The following is an 18,964-nucleotide window of genomic DNA, read 5'->3' on the forward strand; positions in this document are numbered from 1 at the left end:
TTCAAGGACAGCCTAGTCTACAGAGAGTTCCAGGACAGCCAAAGATACACAGAGAAACCTAACTCAAAAAAACAAAAATTAAAAATAAAAATAAAAGACACAGTTTAAAATAAAGCCAAATAAAGATGGAAAATACATAGTCTGGATACTGTATTAACTTTGTTAACTGTGTTAACTTTGAATTGTTTGATGGCTGAGGAAGGAGCAAAACCTGCTAAAAGACATTTGATTATAAATGCTGCTGGATTAATCTAACATATATATTTTGAAAATGCCTTGACTTCAAATTTTGAGTCAAAAGATATGCTACTTTGGAGAAGAGGTTTTGCTTTTGTTTCCACAGGAAATGAGAACCTGTTGATTCATTCTTGTTTAAGAAAAATCAGGTTTGATCAAAGAAGACCCCCTAAAAAAATCTTTGATAGGAGCTAACGGCCCAGATGATTCAACATTTCAGAGGACCTCTGTTGGAGTGTCTTCTGAGTTCTACATTCAGAACAGCCTCAAGACTGCTGGCTGAGATGATCAAGCCTCACAAAATATTTCAGTCAGGAATTGACCATAATCCTAAATTTTCTTTAGGTCCTCATAAGATTATCAGCACCCTCAATCAGCAGGAAGTAACCTGGAACACTATGCCCACATTCCCAAAAAATGGATTATGGATATTTTTCTTTGTTTAGAGTGTTGGTTACAAGTTGTTATGGAAAATAGTCAGGAAGACAACTAAACAAATGAGATTAAAGTTTTTGTCTTGGGAAAAAAAAAACCAAAAGAGGGAAGTGCTGTGGGACAGTGATCTTGTACCCTTAAAGATTTGTCACTTCTATTGGTTTAATAAAATGCTGATTGGCCAGTAGCCAGACAGAAAGTATAGGCGGGGCAACCAGAACAGGAGAATTCTGGGAAGAGGAAAGGCTTAGTCTGTAGTTGTCACCCACATGCAGAGCAAAATGAGAATGCCTCACTGATAAAGGTAACAAGCCACGTGGCTAACACAGACAAGAATTATGGGTTAATGTAAAATATAAGAGTTAGTTAATAAGAAAGCCTGAGCTGATAGGCCAACCAGTTTATAGTTAATGTATACCTCTGTGTGTTTATTTGGGACTAAATGGCTGTGGGACTTAGAGGGACAGAAATCTGCCAACAAACAGCCCAACAGGCTTTTCATTTCCCTGTTTATAATATTCAAATTCTATATTGCCATGACTCATTCCCCCAGGTTCCCAGAACTTGGCTTCCTAGTTCAGTAGAATTTCTCAGCTACACCCTTTTAAATTGCTGTCCTCTCCTTTTCGCCCATGAAAATTCTTACCCAGTTTTTTTGTAACAACAGTCCAGCAAAGAATTCTTACCTCCTGGCTTCACTTTCTCTTACACGCTAGATATCAACTATGTAGTGGTAGGACTTCCGTTTGCTTTACTGATGGGTCCTCAGCATCTCTAGCAGTGCTTAACATAGTAGAGCGAGTATGCATTTCTTGACTGACACTGACCTGGAGATGCCTCCTCAAAATTTTAGGCTTTTGGATCATTTTTTTTCGTTTGTAAATTAAAATATTTATGTATTTATTCTGCTTTTTGTTAAATAGGTTATCCCAGTTATCTCATAAGAAAATTTATGTTTGGATTCCCCCAAAATTGGAAGGAACACATTGATAATTTTCTAGAACAATTAAGGTAAAGTGTCCTTAACGTTCTTTAAAATCAGCTTTATCAAGGTATAAGTTATGTTCCCTAAAATGTACTCACTTTAGATACAGAAAATAAAGATCCTTTTCAGATGTATGTGCTTCTGTAACCAATGTAAACTGGTTTTAGTTTGTTGGGGTTTTGTGTTTATTCCTAGTTTGAAGTTTTTTTTCATGATCTTAGGTATTTTAGAAATCATAATGCTTTATTAGAATTTCTGACATGTTGAGTAAGTTCAGAAAGAAAATAAAATCCTAGCCATATTTCAAGAATTCTTCAATCACCTACCCTTGGATGGCACGTAGTTGTCAAATATTAGTTTGAAGTTCTTGATTAATTTTTCTCCATTAATTTTCAGTAGTTTTTGAGTGTCAATGCTGTTAGCAGACATTGAGAGAAAAAAATTTATTAATTGTTCTTTGGGAGCCAGTAGGAATACAGAGCTTTAAATTTTACCCAAGTCCAAGTAACTTATAGTAGAAATTGAGACTGGTTTTTCCTGAAAGTGCCAGATGGTATTTTTCTTTCTTTTTTAAAAAATTTTTTTTTAATATTAAATATACACTATTCTGTCTGCGTGTATGCCTGCAGGCCAGAAGAGGGCACCAGACCTCATTATAGATGGTTGTGAGCCACCCTGTGATTGCTGGGAATTGAACTCAGGACCTTTGGAAGAGCAGGCAATGCTTTTAACCTCTGAGCCATCTCTCCAGCCCCCCAGATGGTATTTTTCCACACATGTTACTTTTCTCAACCACTCAACTCTGTATTTTTAACAGAGAAGCAACTATAGGTAGTGTAAATTGAATGAGCATGGCTGTATTTCAGTGAACATTATTTACAAAAATAGGCAACTGCCCAACAGTGTTTAATTCTGGCCTCACACTTGCTAGGTAAGTGTTCTACCACTGGTAGCTCTTTGTCCTGTGGTTTTCTTAGATAAAATCTGCTTAAATAATTGTCTTGTTTCTTGAGTGGGCGTTTGTTTTGAGAAGGGTCTCATGTAACGGGTTAGCTTCAATATGTAGCTCAGACTGTCCTTGAACTCCGTGATTACCCTATTATTCATGGGTTGTAGCTCAGACTGTACTTGAACTCCGTGATTACCCTATTATTCATGGGTTGAGCTTTTCAGTTTTTTTGAGAAGCAATATTAGAGAAAAAAAATAATGCAATTGTTTTAGGGCTGGAGAAAAGGACAAGAATAAGACCAGACAGAAAACTGCAAGAGTTCATGAAAAACAAAAATCAATGAAAAATGATGCAGAAGATACACAAACAGATGTCCTCCTAAAAGCCAGCAGCACTTATGACCTTACTGATGATACCTTGGGTATGTTTGAATTTTTCTTTGTTGCGACAGTGAGCTTAACACTGCTTGTTGTATATAATATAGACTGGTGCTCTTTGAGTAAATATTACCTTGAAATTCCTGCCTTCTCGCTACTCTACAGACTGCTGCTCATGGTCATTATTTCTTTTAACCTTTAATCACAATGCCAAAACCCCAATAAGTATACCAATAAAGGATTATATTGAGGCTCCCAGCAATCATGTAGTAGAGATAAACATCTATATTTGTGTTCGTGGGGGAACTGGCATAAATTCTTGACTGGCAGGAGCTCTTCAGGTGGTTGACAGAACTGTTCTATATCCACTCTTTTCTCACACTGTACTCTACCTCTCACACCACCCCACTCTCACAAATAATGTATGAAAATTAACTTACAGTCTTCTCAATTATGTACATGATAAAAGTTACTGAAATCTGTTGTGTACATTTCTTGGAATTTTACCTTAACTCTGTAGCTAAGGGCTTTATATACTCTTAAAACTTGTGAGAACTGCAAATTGTTTTTGCTAAAGGTATGTATTACCTACCATATTAGATGTAAATAATACATCTCACTCTAATGTTGGTATGTCATTTGAACTTTCTTTCTCCTTGAAATTTTTTGTATCATTTTTAGTTCACAAAAGGCAATATTTAAATATGTAAATGATTTCAAAAATTTCACTTACTAAAGCTTTAGATCTTTCTCAACCCTTCCTTTTTACAAAAGTCATCCATTCTTAAGATTGGTAGGTTGGTTATTGACTTTATTAGAATTCAGGAGTTGTGGGACTATTACTTGCATTTGCCAGCCCTCCCCACTTTTAACTCCTAAATGAAAAATAACCTTGAATAACCTTTTTAGGAAAGAGAGCTGAATTGTAAATATGATTGTTGCAAATGTTTTAGACATGTGGCAAGTGGGATGGAATACAGATTTTAAACACCAAAGTTTGGTAAACTATTTAAAATGCTGTCTGTGCACTTATAAAAAACACATATATACACAATTAAAAATTAAATGGGGAAAAAAACCTTAAATGTGCCTAACATTAAACAACTAAGGTGATGTAAATGACTCAATCCATGGTAATTTAAGATGACATGATTATTTTATTTACCTAATATAATTTTTCGTATTTAGTGCTATAACTATTATATCATAGTATTGTACTTTAAAAAACTCTTTATAACACTTACATAGCATCTTATGAAGGACTTGCTGTAGTATCAGCCTCCTATACTACGTAGTAATCTCAAGGGTTAGAGCCATCCATTGTGTATCTTTCCAGTTTCTAAAGGGATAACAAAATACCTTTTGGCCAGATGTTCTGGCATATTCTTGTAACCCCAGCACTTGGGAGAATAAATCAGGAATATCTGGAATTCAAGGTCAGTCTGATATATAATACAAAATTTAGTTGTAAAAGCAATAGTAGCAGTTAAAACAAAAGTTCTTATTTTAATTAATTAATTTTTGAATTAGTGTTTGTGTGTCAGTGTGGGTGCCCATGAGCCAGGACACTCCTGTGGAGGAAAAAATAAAACTTCTTCACAAAATTTTGCCAAAAATAATATGATTTAATTATGCATTAAAGTATATAAATTAATTGAAACATAATTTCGTACACATAAGAAAAACAATCACTAGCTTTCTATTTAGTTGATGTGCAGTTTGAATGTATAGGATGTATAAACTCACAAAATTAACTATACTATTCTGTTTTTAGATATAATAAGGGATTCAAAGCAGGTATAAGCAATATGCTTGTTCATTTTTAATATTTTCTAAGGAAAATAAAAGTGATTTGAATTAAGCCATACCCTGTAGAGAGTTTTCTGTCCTACAAAAATGTTATATAATCAAATTACAGTGAATATACTTGACATTTCATTACACAGATTTTTCTTCCCACAGTTAGCTTTTTAATGTGGAAAAGCAACTTAGTTTCTTGTCCTTCTTCCACTTTTCTTTCTCTCCCTTCTTCCCCTCCCTTTTTCTCACTCTATTTTCTTCTCTTTCCCCCCTTTCCCCTGCCTTCTTTCCCTGAGACAGCCTCTTATGTAGCCAACACTCCATCTTAATCTCCAGGGTGATGGGAATACAGGCACAGAACACCATAATCTGCTGGAAAAATACCAAATCTCCATCTAATCCTCCATCTTTGAATTTACAGAAACGAAGAAAAATAAGCACAACGGGTCCCCAGGAGCTACAGAAATAAACACTGGATATAATAATTGTCGGAATAAGCCACAGTTAAGGCTCCTCCATAACCAAGTAAGTGATAGTATTCAAATGGTGGTATATATGATGCTGATGTTTAGGAACATAATGTGGTACCTGAGAAGTTTAAGGGCTGCATCAAAAGATACAATTTTGTTTTTGATGAGTATCATTTATATTGATCAGTCCTAACTCAGGAACTGCAAAAGTCGAAACTACTATTTGAGAGCTTAAGAATTGGAAGAGTTGTTTCAGGAAAATAGACTTCGATAGATATCTTTAAGTCAGTGTTTAAGAGAAGGTTAGAAAAGAAGAAGCTTACATTGAGCAGTACAAATTACTTTTTGATGGAACTGCTATTGAAGTTAAACAACTGTTGGTGACAGAGACAACGTCTAATAAATGAGAAAGAACAAAGGAACATAGGATGGGATACACTTCCATTGGTAGAGTATTTGTGATATACGAGAGATACACTTTTAGTTTGATCCCAGTACTCCTAATTTTTTTAAGTATTTAGCTTGCAAAAATGTCCATAGGATAAAATTTCAGTGATGTATTCATGCATCTTAAATGTCTGGATACTATATAATTTTCTGTTATACCTGCCTGCAGTCAACCATACTTAACATCTATAGAAAGCAGGAAAAATTTGTATAAGTCTTTCTCCTTAGAAGGCTTCTTCTGCATTTTGGGAAAAAATCTCTGTTAATTTTAACTTTAATTCCCATAGTGTTTTGTTTTGTTTTAAAATGTACATTTATTTATTTATTTGGTGGGGTGGGACACACGTGTGCTTCCTCAAGCAGGTGCGCGTCAGAGGACTGCTTGCACAAGGCAGTTTTCTTCTTCCATCATGAGCTTTGCGGATCAGCCTTCTCACTTGCTGAGCCTTCTCTTCAGCTCTTAGAGATTTTTATTGGTTTTCTACTTTTCATTTGAAAAGTACATGCAATAATAACAAAAGTAAAGGCTTAAATAAAACATAAAAAAGTACTTTAAAAAGTACAAAATGGTCTTAGTGGTTGTGAGTGCTTCCTGTATTGCATTGGACCATAGTTCGCTTCCCTGAACCTGGATCAGTTAGGTATTTTTACCTCTAGCTCCAGGGGTCTGATGTTCTCTTCTGGCCTTCTTTGGGCACCCTTACACACATGGCATATACTCAGACACATACACATAAATTAAAAAGTAAATATTTTTCAAAAAGTAAAGCTGCAAATAATAAGATTTTTTGACGGATCCTGTTACCCTGTGTCCTACTTCTAAAGTTGCAGCTCCAGCAGGACGTCCTGAATGTTCTATTCATGAAATTAGTAGAGTAGCAAGTAACTAAATCATCATCATCACCCCCCCAACCCCACCCCATCCTCCACCCCAAGACGGGGTTTCTCTGTGTAGCCTTGGCTGTCCTGGAGCTCACTCTGCAGACCAGGCTGGCCGCAAACTCATAGAAATTTGCCTGCCTCTGCTTCCCAAGTGCTAGGATTAAAGGTGTGCACCACCTCCACCTGGAATACCTAGAATTTTTTTAATGTGTGATGCTTTTCTGGAAATGCCCAAGATCATTTCTATAGATTGCAGTCTTTAAAAGTACATTGTTTATTTTGAAGGAATTATCTGGAAAAAAGAATTGCAGAAAACTTCCTTCAAAAAACTTTGAGAATTCTGAAGGAATAAATAAAAAGAAAATTCGAAGTCAGAAGCAAGGTAATCTCTTTGGTGGTTGTGCAATGACTAGGATAGTAACTTTAAAATAATTTTAACATAGTAAATTATCTTTTTAAGTTTCTTGATATAAAATGGTAAATATATTGGTGGTTTAAAGTAGTTATTTGTGCATAAAATGATCATTTAATGAAATAACATATTACTTTAAATATATTATTTATAGGTTTGCCTTTAATATGGTTTCTAAGTAACTTTAATTTTAAAGTTATATATTGCTTTAAATGTGCTCATATTAATGTTTCCTTTATGAAATTAATGCCGTAATTAAGGTTTGATATGTGTTGATTCTCAGAGTAATTATAGGCTAAATTTAAAGTTCCCTTTCTCTAAATACTAACAAGTTCAAGATTTCATGTTATGATAAATCCTTGGTCCTAGTGGTATTTTTTTTTTTTACTATAACTGAGAAGTGAAAATGAAGAACAACTATCAAAATTCATAAAAGTGGGGAAGAGGAATATGGTACTGTCTAGGCTACTAGATTCAAACAAGTACCTGAAAGAGGCTGAATGTTTTTGAGATTATTAAATAAAATGAAATGATAAAAATAGTCTCACTAGAAATATTTGGTTCAAAATGAGAATATTCAGGTGAGCTGGGCAGTGGTGGTAGTGCACTTTAGTCCCAGAACACAGAAGGCAGAGGCAGGTAGATCTCTGTGTGTTCCAGGGCAGCCAAGCCTACAGAGAGAAACTGTCTTGAGAAACAAAAACAATAAAAAGAAAGAAAGAAAAAGAAAAAATTCTACCTGAATTTTTTTATTTGATTTATGTAAGTAATTGGAAGACACTTTGTAAATCTATGACATTTATGAAAAATCTTGTGGAGGGGGCTGGAGAGATGGCTCAGTGGTTAAGAGCATTGCCTGCTCTTCCAAAGGTCCTGAGTTCAATTCCCAGCAACCACATGGTGACTCACAACCATCTGGAATGAGGTCTGGTGCCCTCTTCTGGCCTGCAGACATACATACAGACAGAATATTGTATGCATAATAAATAAATATTAAAAAAAAAAAGAAAAATCATGTGGAAACATTTTTGGTTTCTTTTCATGAGGATAGTGGTACTAATCAAATAAATTATCCACAAATTATAATTTTGAAGTTTCCCCACCATTATTAACTGTTAACTATTTATTTTGTTGTTTACCTTTTATGGCATGATATATATACATAGTCTAGTTAGTCTAGTATTTTGTTATGATGGTATGGTGATGTACAGTTTTTTTTTGTTGCTTTGTTTTGTTTTTGAGACAAGTTTGTGTATCCCTTGCTTTCCAAGAACTAACTCTGTAGACCAGGCTGGCCTTGAACTCACAGAGATCCCCCTGCCTCTGTTTCCCAAGTGCTGGGATTAAAGGCGAGTTCCACCACCGCCCAACTGTGATTCTTAATAAATGTCTTAGTTACTGTTCTATTGCTGCGAAGAAACACCATGACCAAGTCTAGAAAGAAGCATGTAATTGGGGGGCTTGCTTATATTTTCAGAGAGTTGGTCCATGGCCATCATGGCAGGGAGCATGGCATTAGGTAGGCATGGTGCTGGAACAGTAGTTGAGAATTCACTTCTGACTCCCAGGCATGAGACAGAGCTCCCTGGTCATGGCATGGGATTTTGAAACCTCAAACCCTGTTCCTCAATATTACATCTCCTCCAATACAGCTAAACCTACTAATCCCTTGAAACAGTCCCACTAACTAGAGGACCAAACATTCAAACATGTAGCCTGTGGTGGCCATTCTGGGTCAAACCACCACAACAAGCATAATTTAATAAAGTTAGAAATTTCAGGTAGATTTGCTTCTGGTTTCTCAATTTTTAGATTGCTGGTCTCATTTGCTTTCTTCCCCTATAAAACGATAAAGATACTAAGTTCTGCAGTTTTTGTTATTTCCCATGATAATTCTTGGAGATGAGGAGAGATTTGTAAAAAGGTCCTGCTTTGGCTCCATTGGAGATGAAAGTAGAGCTGCCAGTATGCGTGGAGTCCCATGTTTTCCTGATTGCGTCCTTAACTAATGATCTTATAATGCCTGCTTAGGTTTGGTTTAGGTTAGTGACCCTAATAGATTCCTTATGTCTTCTATTTTACATTCTGAGAATAGATTTTTTTTGTTGTTTTTGGTTTTGGTTTTGTTTGTTTCTGTTTTTGGAGACAGGGTTTTCTCTTTGTTTCTCTGGTTTTTGGAGCTTGTTCTGGAACTAGCTCTTGTAGACCACACTGGCCTCAAACTCACAGAGCTCTTCCTTCCTCTGCTGGGATTAAAGGTGTGTACCACCACCTCCCGGCTGAGAATTGATTACTAAAACATTTATTTAGTATCTACTAATATTTGAGAGTCTATTATAATATTAGTAAAACAGCCTGGTCTACAAGAGCTAGTTCCAGGACAGGCTCCAAAAACCACAGAGAAACCCTGTCTCGAAAAACCAAAATAACAATAATAATAATAATAATATCAGTAAAAAAAGGTTTATGAAAATTAAGTTTTGACATTATTTTCTTTATCTGAAAGATGACTGGTATGCAATTAAAACAGGACACCAAAGTGGCATTTTAAAAAGTATTCTAAAAATTTAAAGGATGGAGAGCTTTCAGTTCACAGTGGGTTAAAGAATAGGGTCTGTCAAGCAGTAATAGGTAAGTAAAGGAAATTTTTCAGGGAGAGTAAACATCAAAAGTTCAGGCCCAAGCAGATTTGAGAAATATGTTCTAATACCCATAAAGAATGGTTCTAATTTGAGGTCAGTGAAAGACTGAAACTATATTGGAGGCTTTGTGGAAAAACTTACGTATATGCCAGTAAACTGGGAAGCCCTTGGCAGGATTGTATAAATAACTATATGCTTACATATAGTAACACTGATCTAAATAGATCAGTGCTTTGTGTAACCTGGGGTGGGGGTGGGGTTGTTTTATTTCTATACTTAAGATATTTTGGTTTTGTCCAATGAAATAAAGAGAGAAGTGAAGTGTTAAATGTACTGATTGGTACCCCGAACTCACTGGAGCAGCCTACCTCTGACAAAGAAAGAGAACACCTGCCTCTGAATCAGAAGGAAGTTTATGTTTTAGTAACACCACTTAAAACTATAAAGAGGGTAGAGACAAGATGTAAAGAGTTCAATCTCTCTATCAAAGGAGTAACAGAGATTTTCAAACCAAATCATCAAGAAGAAAGTGAGTCAGATATGCATGTAAGTTCTACCCATAAGTCCTCAGAGATCTTTGAACACAGTGTGGGTTATGAAAGTAGCCCCAAGGAAGATTTCAGTGAATGTGATATACTCACCGTCAGAGAGAGCATTCAGAAACCTTGTCCTAAAAATAAGCAAATGGTCACCAAGGATTTTAAGAATATCAAGTTGCCCTCAAAGTTGGAGAAAACTGAAAATCGAATAGTCGTATCATCGTTCAATCAGTCCTCATCTCTTATGTCAAGTGAAGAGAATGAAACAGAGATTAGAAGGAAAGCCAGAACAAGAAACTGCAAAGAAAGGCTAATGGACCAGAGAAAAAGCACATGCACTGTCACAAAAGATATCCTGCTGATTTCACAATCTGAAGGTGAGAATGGTTCTCATATCACATCACAGAAATCTAGATCTGCTAAGGAAAAATCTGGTGTTAGCAGGAAGTTTCCAGTTGAAGTTCAGGGATCTGATACAACAAACAGGCAACTGTTAGGCCGTTGTCCACCTGGTTTCATTGATAATGAAGAATGGAATGAGCAAGAATTACAGAAGCTTCACTGGTAAGTACTTTTGTCTCTGGGATATCCGCAGACTGGTTACAGAACATCAGGAAAGGCCTGACTTAATGACTCCTCATCAGTCTTAGTGATGTTAGTGATCCATTCAGAAGAAATGAGCAATTATTCTGTCTGTTACTGATGATAAATCACATTCTTTAACAATTGAATTTGAGGGCTGGAGAGATGACTCAGGTTAAGACCACTGGCTGTTCTTCCAGAGGTCGTGAGTTTAATTCCCAGCAACCACATGGTGGCTTACAACCATTTGTGATGCGATCTGGTGTCCTCTTCTGGCCTGCAGTTACAGGCTTTTCCACAGGACCTGGGTTTGATAGCAAACACCCTGTAGTGATTCACACAGCCTTCTGTGACTGCAGGGAATCTGCTTTTCTGGCCTCTATGCAGCCAAAACACTCATACTCATAAAAAATTTTATTAAAAGAAGAATTGAGTTTGACTACAGAGTCTAAGAGTTTCAATAGTGTGTTAGTATGGAAACTAAGTCATAATTGTGTTATGAAGCCTAAATGGGAAGAGTAAAGAGATAGGACAACATATGTGGACATATCAAGAAAATCAGAAATTTCCATTGCATTTCATAATATAGCTTCACATTTTTATATTCTGCTTTACATCAAAAGCAGACCATGTTAGTAGTTTTACCTTTTCTAGCTGTATCTCATTATTTCCTTATAATATAGTTTCTTAGCCTTTACTTTATATTTCAAAACAGTTAAGGAATTTTAAATTTTTCTTTAACTCCCCCACCCCCCCACTCCGCCATGTTGAGGATCAGAGTCAGTGCCTTCCTTATGTTAGGCAAACATTCTAGCACTCAGCTAAATCTGCACTCCTCAAGATAGTCACATCTCTGGACTGCTGGACTGTAAAGACTTGATTTTCAATAAGGCAGATTTTTGTGTGTTATGTTTTTGAGCTCTATAGTTAAAACCTAGACAGAATGCTTGGCAGCATTTGTCAATTTAGGAAAGTAAACAGTGGTGGCTCAATTGGAAAAGTCTGGAATGTCACATATCCCCAAAACTGGGGTGAATGTCCATTTTGACCCCTTTTGTATCCCCACCTAAGCTAGACTTAAGGCTAGAAGCAATGGGCCCTCAGGCAAATTAAGTTTGCCCGTTCTAAGTCTCAGTTCTCTTGCTTTTCTCCTTTCTCTGTAGTCCAGTCCCCTTGTGATCCCACACAAAACCTATTCTAGTCCTCCCCAATGATCGATGATCATCTGGAAAATGCAAATTACTCCCAGTCTGACTTCGTGAATTGAATTCTTCAAGTGATTCTTAATATTCAGCCTATTGCTTTGTAATTTTTCTATTGTGTTTATAGCCAAGAAGGCAGATATTTAGCATATGTAGTAATCATTGTAACAAGTTTATGAGAATATGTGTTTATGAAACTATATATGGAGGTGGAAATAGTGGGGTAGGCATTAAACAGTTATTTGCAAATGAACTTTATTTATAGGTGACTTGGACCCACCTTGTATTTATATCTTGTTAGTATTACTTTCCTTTTGATTCTTTTATCTCATTTTCTCTAGTGATTGAATTACAGGTGTGTTCCAGCTTCATTTTTATTGGTAGTAGTATTAAAACATCATTTGTATGTATTAATTATCATTTCTTTTTTTGTTTTGTTTTGGTTTTTCGAGACAGGGTTTCTCTGTGGCTTTGGAGCCTATCCTGGAACTAGCTCTGTAGACCAGGCTGGTCTCGAACTCCCAGAGATCTGCCTGCCTCTGCCTCCCGAGTGCTGGGATTAAAGGCGTGTGCCACTATCGCCCGGCCTAATTATCATTTCTGTATATGCACATATCATGCATTGATTGTGTATGGCCTTGTCTGTTCACCCCTATACCATAAAACTATATAAGAACTAGGAGTTCATCTGGCAGGTTTAGAACTAGTAATACGGGGTAAACAATTTATAAAAGTTAATTAATGCCAGAATTCCCTCAAAGATCAAGTCATTGAATAGTTGAGCTTCAGGGAAAAAAATGTTAAAAGACTGGAAAAGCTTTTATATTTAGTAGAAAGTTTGAAAGCATTTTACTAGCCATGTACAGTTATGTCTTTTCATATAGTATTTATATTATAATAAAAAAGTTATGGAATAGAGAGAGATTGGTATCTTTTTTTTATGAACAGTTACCCAGAATGATTTTGGTTTCAAAATACTCATCCAGCTGTGTAAATATCACTGACTCAGTTTGCTCTCAGAAGGCCTTATTTTTTATTGACTTGAATGTTTTGTTCTTAACTGGTTTTGATCTCCCATAGTGCTTTTACATCTCTTCCAAAGCACAAGCCTGGTTTTTGGTCAGATGTAGCCATGGCAGTAGGCTCTCGAACAGCTGATGAATGCCAAAGGAAATACATAGAAGATTCCCAAGGCAAACGATCCCAAAAACGAGTTTCTAAGAAAAAGCAAGCCAGTTTCAAGGTCAAAAATGGTAACTTATCATTGTTTTCTGAGTGCTTAGTGTATACTTTTAAATGCTTATGAATTATATTTTATATTTATTCATGAATCTTGTATCAGTTGTTTCCTTCAAATTAAAAAATCTAGAACTGAAGATATTTTAAGCCTTAACCAATGTAGCTAATTCTACCAATAATAGTTTTAATAGGCTTTTCCTCAGAATTTGTTCTAATAAATATTGGATAAATATTTTAATATCTGAGGACATAATTTAACTTGAGTGTTTGCATACAGTCCTTTATTTTAAAAAAAACTAGTAAATTTTGTTTTTGTAATCTGAGACTCAATCGTATATATCAGACATGTCCCATAGTAAACTTTAGAGAGTACCTAATGTCCATACATAATAGCAATTAATAAATAAAGTCTATCTCACAGAGTAACTTTATCATATGTGGGTTGGTTGGTTGGTTGGTTTGGTATTTGAGGCAGGATTTTCCTGTCTAGCATTGGCTGTCCTGGAACTCACTCCATAGAGGAGGCTGGCCTCGAACCACCGGTTTCTGCCTCCCTAGTGCTAAAATTAAAGGTGTGAGCCACCACTAACTGGCTATCACCACTGCCCAGGCTATCCTGTAACACACTATGTAGACCACTTTAGCTCATACATCCTACTCACTAGGAGTATTACAGGAACTAATAACATTTATCTCAATGTGGGAAGAATTATTTGTGATGCCTCCATTACCAGACTCAGCCTATATATGACCAAGAACTTTTTTATCTGCCTGTGCCCAACAATAAGTCTGAAGAAGTCAAGAGCCTGAGACATAATTAAAAGCACCACAGAGCACCTTATAGCATTTATTTATTTGTTTTAGGGGCAAAGGTCTCAGTTTGTTGCCCAGACTGAACTCAAGAGAGCCTTCCAAGTAGCTGGACTACAGACCCTGGGTCAAGGTCCCATGCTTCTAAAGCCCCCAAGTTTTGTTTTTGTTTTTGGTCTGAGCCATGCCTAGTGAGCTTTGTTAGGAGTTTGGCTTCAGGACTAAAGGTTTTAGATGGGAGGCTGCCTCCTTCCTTTGGTCTTTTTTTTTTTTAATTTAAATTTTCACTGTTTATTTATGTGTGCATGTCTATGCTTGTTGGTGTGTGTGTGCCAAGGCATGAGAATGAAGGTCAGAGGACAGCTGTAGAGAGTTGGTTCTCTTCCACCATGCAGGTCCCAGGGATTGAACTCAGGTGGTTAGGCTTGGTGAAAGGTCCCTTTACCTGCTGAGTCATCTTGCTAGCCCACCCTTGGTCTGTAAGAACTAAGTCATTCTTAAAACAGTTTTTTAAAAAGTGAGAGTGGTCCTGGAGAGATGACTCAGGTTAAAAGCATTTGTTCCATTTGCAGAAGACCAGGGTTTGGTTCTCAGCAACTCACATGGTGACTCATACCATCCATAATGCCAGTTTCAGAGACTCCAGTGCTCTCCTCTGACCTTCACATGCTTCATGTATGCATGCAATGCACATGTGTACATGTAGGCAAAACACACATACACATACAATAAATCTTTAAAAATTTATTTGTTCTGTGCGAAACAAAATGAGAGGGTTTTAAGTTTTATAAAGCGGGTAAAATTACCAGATCGTTATCAAAATGTTTTATTAACTCTTAGGTGAGAAAGAAAATGCTGTTGAGAAAAATACTATTAAGATAACTGCCAGAGCGGGAACTCTAAAAAGGAAACGACAAATGAGGGATTATCTGGAACAGTTGCCACAAGACAACCACGATGACTTTTTCACTGCAACACCCATGCAGAAACAAAGAATAATGGTAAGAGTGCTGAATGCATGGAATCCATATTCTTAGACTGATCTTGATAGTTTTCATTTTTATGCATTGTTAGTGTTTATCACTAATATTTAAGTCAAGGATCTGCATTCTACATCCAAGAACATACATGCATATATATAGGAAGAGATCTGCTGATCTATGCTGTCTTGTCGGTTTCTGGGGTCTGCTCTTGGGTGTTATTCAGTTACATCAATATAACTGAATACAAAATAGGAGATGGGCCAAGGGCAGTACAAGATAGATAGATGACACCCAAAGCAATGGGGTAGACAGCTGCACTGTCAAAGCTTAGAGTTACGAGTTGAACATTTGTGAACCAATTGGATTTCATACCGCTCTAGGGGGTACAGGCCTCCATTCTCCATCCGTGGGTCCTCACAGATGTCACTATACTAGAACAGGGACTCATCCTCACTAACCAGCTAGCCCCAGCAGTGCCACTCGCTCAGTACTCAAACCGTGTCTGCACTACAGGAGACAGACGGTGCAGCTGTGGGAGTTTAAAAGATTCCCATTTAACAAATGAATTGTTGTGTTAATTAGCCCACTTAATTCTCATAAAGAATCTATAGGCTAGATGGGATGAGTGGTACAAAAGTGATTTTATATGTAGAAAAACGTACATGAATAAATTAAGAAGAATGGCAGGATCTAGAGCCAACATATGGGGCTAGGGATGTCACTCACTGGTTATACGTGTCAGGCCCAGTGTTTTATCTTTTATCATCACAAAACCTGCATTTGCAAAAGTAGTAGGATTTATATACACCCTCAGTGAACCGGCTGAAAAAAAGGAAAAAGAATTTCCATTTACAATATTCAAGAAAAAAGTCACTGAAAGAAATTTAATCAAGTGGGTGAAGTCTCCACAATGAAAGTGATTTTAGAAAAAAAATCTGATAAAAAACATTGAGGACACTAATAAGTGGAAAGATGTTTGTACAGTGGAAGAATTGATATTGTTAAAATATCCATACAGTTCAAATGACATTCTTCATTGAACTAGGAAAAAAGATCACAAAGTTCATAGAGAAACAAAAGACCCAGACTATCCAAGAGAATCCCAACTCCAAACAACCAAACAGACATAGATGGCAGTTAATTAATTTCCTTTTCTATACCATAATTCTACTTTCTTTATGCTCACCCTCCATTTTTGAGACATGCTCCTGCTGTATACTGCCAGGCTTGCCTTGAATTCATATCCTCTACTTCAATCTCCTGGATGATTATAGCCATGACTGTTCACTTTATGATTTTACTGTAAATGTAAATAAAACCTTAAGCATTGAATTGGTTATTGGAAATACTATATACACAAAAGCATAAAACTTTTGCCAGTAAGTGCCAAAACAATAGTGAATGAATTTAGATTTTGTTCTAGTAACATCTAAATTCAGCAACATATGAGCCAAATTCAGCCTCTCACCTATTTAAAAAAAAAATTAATAAAAAAAATGTGTGCCTGTGGAGGTAGGGACAATTTCTCATGGAGTCAGTTCTCTCCTTCCACCAATGTATGGGGCTAGGGATGTCGCTCTGGTTGTAACCACAGTGTGCCAGGCCCTAGGCTCCATTTCTATCACTTTTCAGTGACTTTTAACTTTATATGGGTCCAGGGATTATACTCAGGTTACTTGGCTTCTAGAGGACCTTTCCTGGCTGGGCCATCTTGTTAACTTTTACCTTTTTTTTTCTTTTTACCTGTTTTTATGAACAAAATTTTATTGGAATACAACTATACTCATTTGCTTTCATATCACAGCTTTCATACTTAAATAAGAAGCTCAAGTATTTTGGAAAGACTATATAGATAAAAAGCCTAAAAGCTTGAAAGGTGCGTAGAAAATACTTGACTATCTCTGTTCACCATGGCCTTTGGAAATAGGTGTACTTGTATTTTTCACAAGAGAAAATTGTTTTTGTAGAGAATATTCTGTGCTTTACTATTTTTAATTTTAAAACTTGAAAAAATTATAGAGAAAAACAACTTAATCCACAATTATTTTGTGATGAGAAATTTTTGAGTGAGCATGGTGAAAATATTTGTTTCCTAGCTGCCAAGTTTTCAATACAGTCAAGATGACGATTTTCAGCTCGATGTTGACAGGAATCCAGCATCTCCATCTTCAGTTACTTTGCCACTGACAGATACTCCACAGTGTCAGCATGTCAGTCCTGGTATGCTCGCCTCTATAAAAAGGTAAATGTGAATGTCATGTTGTTTTTTCTGATTTATTTAAGAACATTGAAACGTTGTGTGACATGATAAACATAGATGCATCAAGGGAAAGAGTTATCATTTTAAAAAAAATTGAAGATATTTCAAAAAGTTAAGTTTCAGCAAGTCAAGGATTATACTATTATAATATTAGGAATAGTGAGAAAAAAACTAGTGAGTTGTGTTATGCACACAGGTTAACAGTATTTGTAATTTGCTAATCCAGAAATCACTATGTTTTACTTGCTACCAATCACTGCAAACAATATAAAAACAGAGAAAAGAATATTCTGGGTCTGGAGAAATGGCTCAGTGTCAAAGAGCACTTAGTGTTGTTACATAGGACCTGGATTAGGTCCTAGCACTCAGGTCTTGCAGTTCTCAACTAATTTATTAACTGCAGCTTCAGGAGTTCTGACTACTTCTGGTCTCCATGAGCAGTACATGCATGTGTATAACCTCCCCACTTCCTGTTTGTTTGTCCCAGCTGCCCGGCTAGCTTACACCGGAAATAATCACACAGAAACTGTATTCATTAAAACACTGCTTTGGCCATTAGCTCTAGTTTCTTATTGGCTAATTCTTACATCTTAATTTAACCCATTTCTACTAATCTGTGTATGGCCACGTGACTGGCTTATCGGCAAGATTCTAACCAGCGTCCGGCTCAGGCAGAAAATCCATGGTGTCTCTCACTCTGCCTTTCTTCCCAGCATTCAGTTCTGTCTTCTCTACCTACCTAAGTTCTGCCCTATCAGGCCCAAAGCAGTTTCTTTATTCATTAGCCAAAGCAACAGATGAACAGAAGAACTTCTACACCACTTCCACATGCACAAATAATTAAAACTAATACTATAAAATACAAAAATTTCATTTCTCTAATTACTAAGCATGACTGCCATTAACAATAAATCAGTAACCTTTTTATGGCATGCTAGTAAAAAATACACATCAGTATTACCTGTGCAGCTGCATTTGTTGGCAGCTGTTAATATTACTATGAACTTTGACCTAGGAGTCCAACTTTAGTGTTGCAGGGTTCAAGGTGGCTAGAAATTAGTTTGCTGATCATGGTGCATGCCTTTAATCCCAGCTCTTCTAAAGTGAAAAACTTAATCTATGTTGTAAAAAACAGTCTTGGAGAGTAGACCTATAGGGTGCTAATCTGGGTAGACCTATCATTCACTAAGCAGTATATTAGCAGCTGATGGGTTTACTCATTTGCACAGCAACATTTATGATTAAAATATATATCTTAATTTATAATCATAGATTATAAATCTTTAAATGTCATATCTTTGAAGCTGATCTAAAATAGTTAATAAGGAAAAAATAATAGACCATTCAGATAAGATCTTCAAGCCAAGGGAAAGGATGCAAATAGCCATCTGTTTGACTTTAACTTCTGTGTATACGATACAGGTCAATCTTTGCTAAACTAAACTCTTCATAATGAGTATAGGGAGCACAAGAAACACTATTATCTAGAAAGACATAACTTGGTAAGTTGGATTGGAAGCTTGATATAATTGGAAGATGTAAATTGATAGTTTTTGTACATCATAGCCTGAAATTGATTAACTGTAATATCTGATTTAGATTAATGGAAGTGAACAGGAAAAATACCAAAGGCAGAAAGACAAGAGTTTTAGAAATAAACCTATATGGATGCTTAGTTACTGTTCTGTTGTGAAGAGACTTTGTGACTACAA

The 18,964-nt window shown here is 36.2% G+C and overlaps 1 protein-coding gene across 1 annotated transcript in view; it reads left to right on the forward strand.

Annotated features, from left to right (window-relative positions):
* Positions 1-18,964, forward strand: part of Mis18bp1 (MIS18 binding protein 1) — a 36,107-nt gene that overhangs the window by 13,005 nt on the left and 4,138 nt on the right. The window contains exons 6-13 of the mRNA XM_075947781.1: positions 1,596-1,683; positions 2,880-3,028; positions 5,206-5,309; positions 6,869-6,965; positions 9,948-10,740; positions 13,041-13,213; positions 14,850-15,010; positions 17,089-17,234. Of these exons, the coding sequence (XP_075803896.1) occupies positions 1,596-1,683; positions 2,880-3,028; positions 5,206-5,309; positions 6,869-6,965; positions 9,948-10,740; positions 13,041-13,213; positions 14,850-15,010; positions 17,089-17,234 (1,711 nt within the window). The remainder of the gene's footprint in view (positions 1-1,595; positions 1,684-2,879; positions 3,029-5,205; positions 5,310-6,868; positions 6,966-9,947; positions 10,741-13,040; positions 13,214-14,849; positions 15,011-17,088; positions 17,235-18,964) is intronic.

Source organism: Microtus pennsylvanicus, chromosome 14 (assembly GCF_037038515.1).
Source record: "Microtus pennsylvanicus isolate mMicPen1 chromosome 14, mMicPen1.hap1, whole genome shotgun sequence".
Classification (NCBI taxonomy): domain Eukaryota; kingdom Metazoa; phylum Chordata; class Mammalia; order Rodentia; family Cricetidae; genus Microtus; species Microtus pennsylvanicus.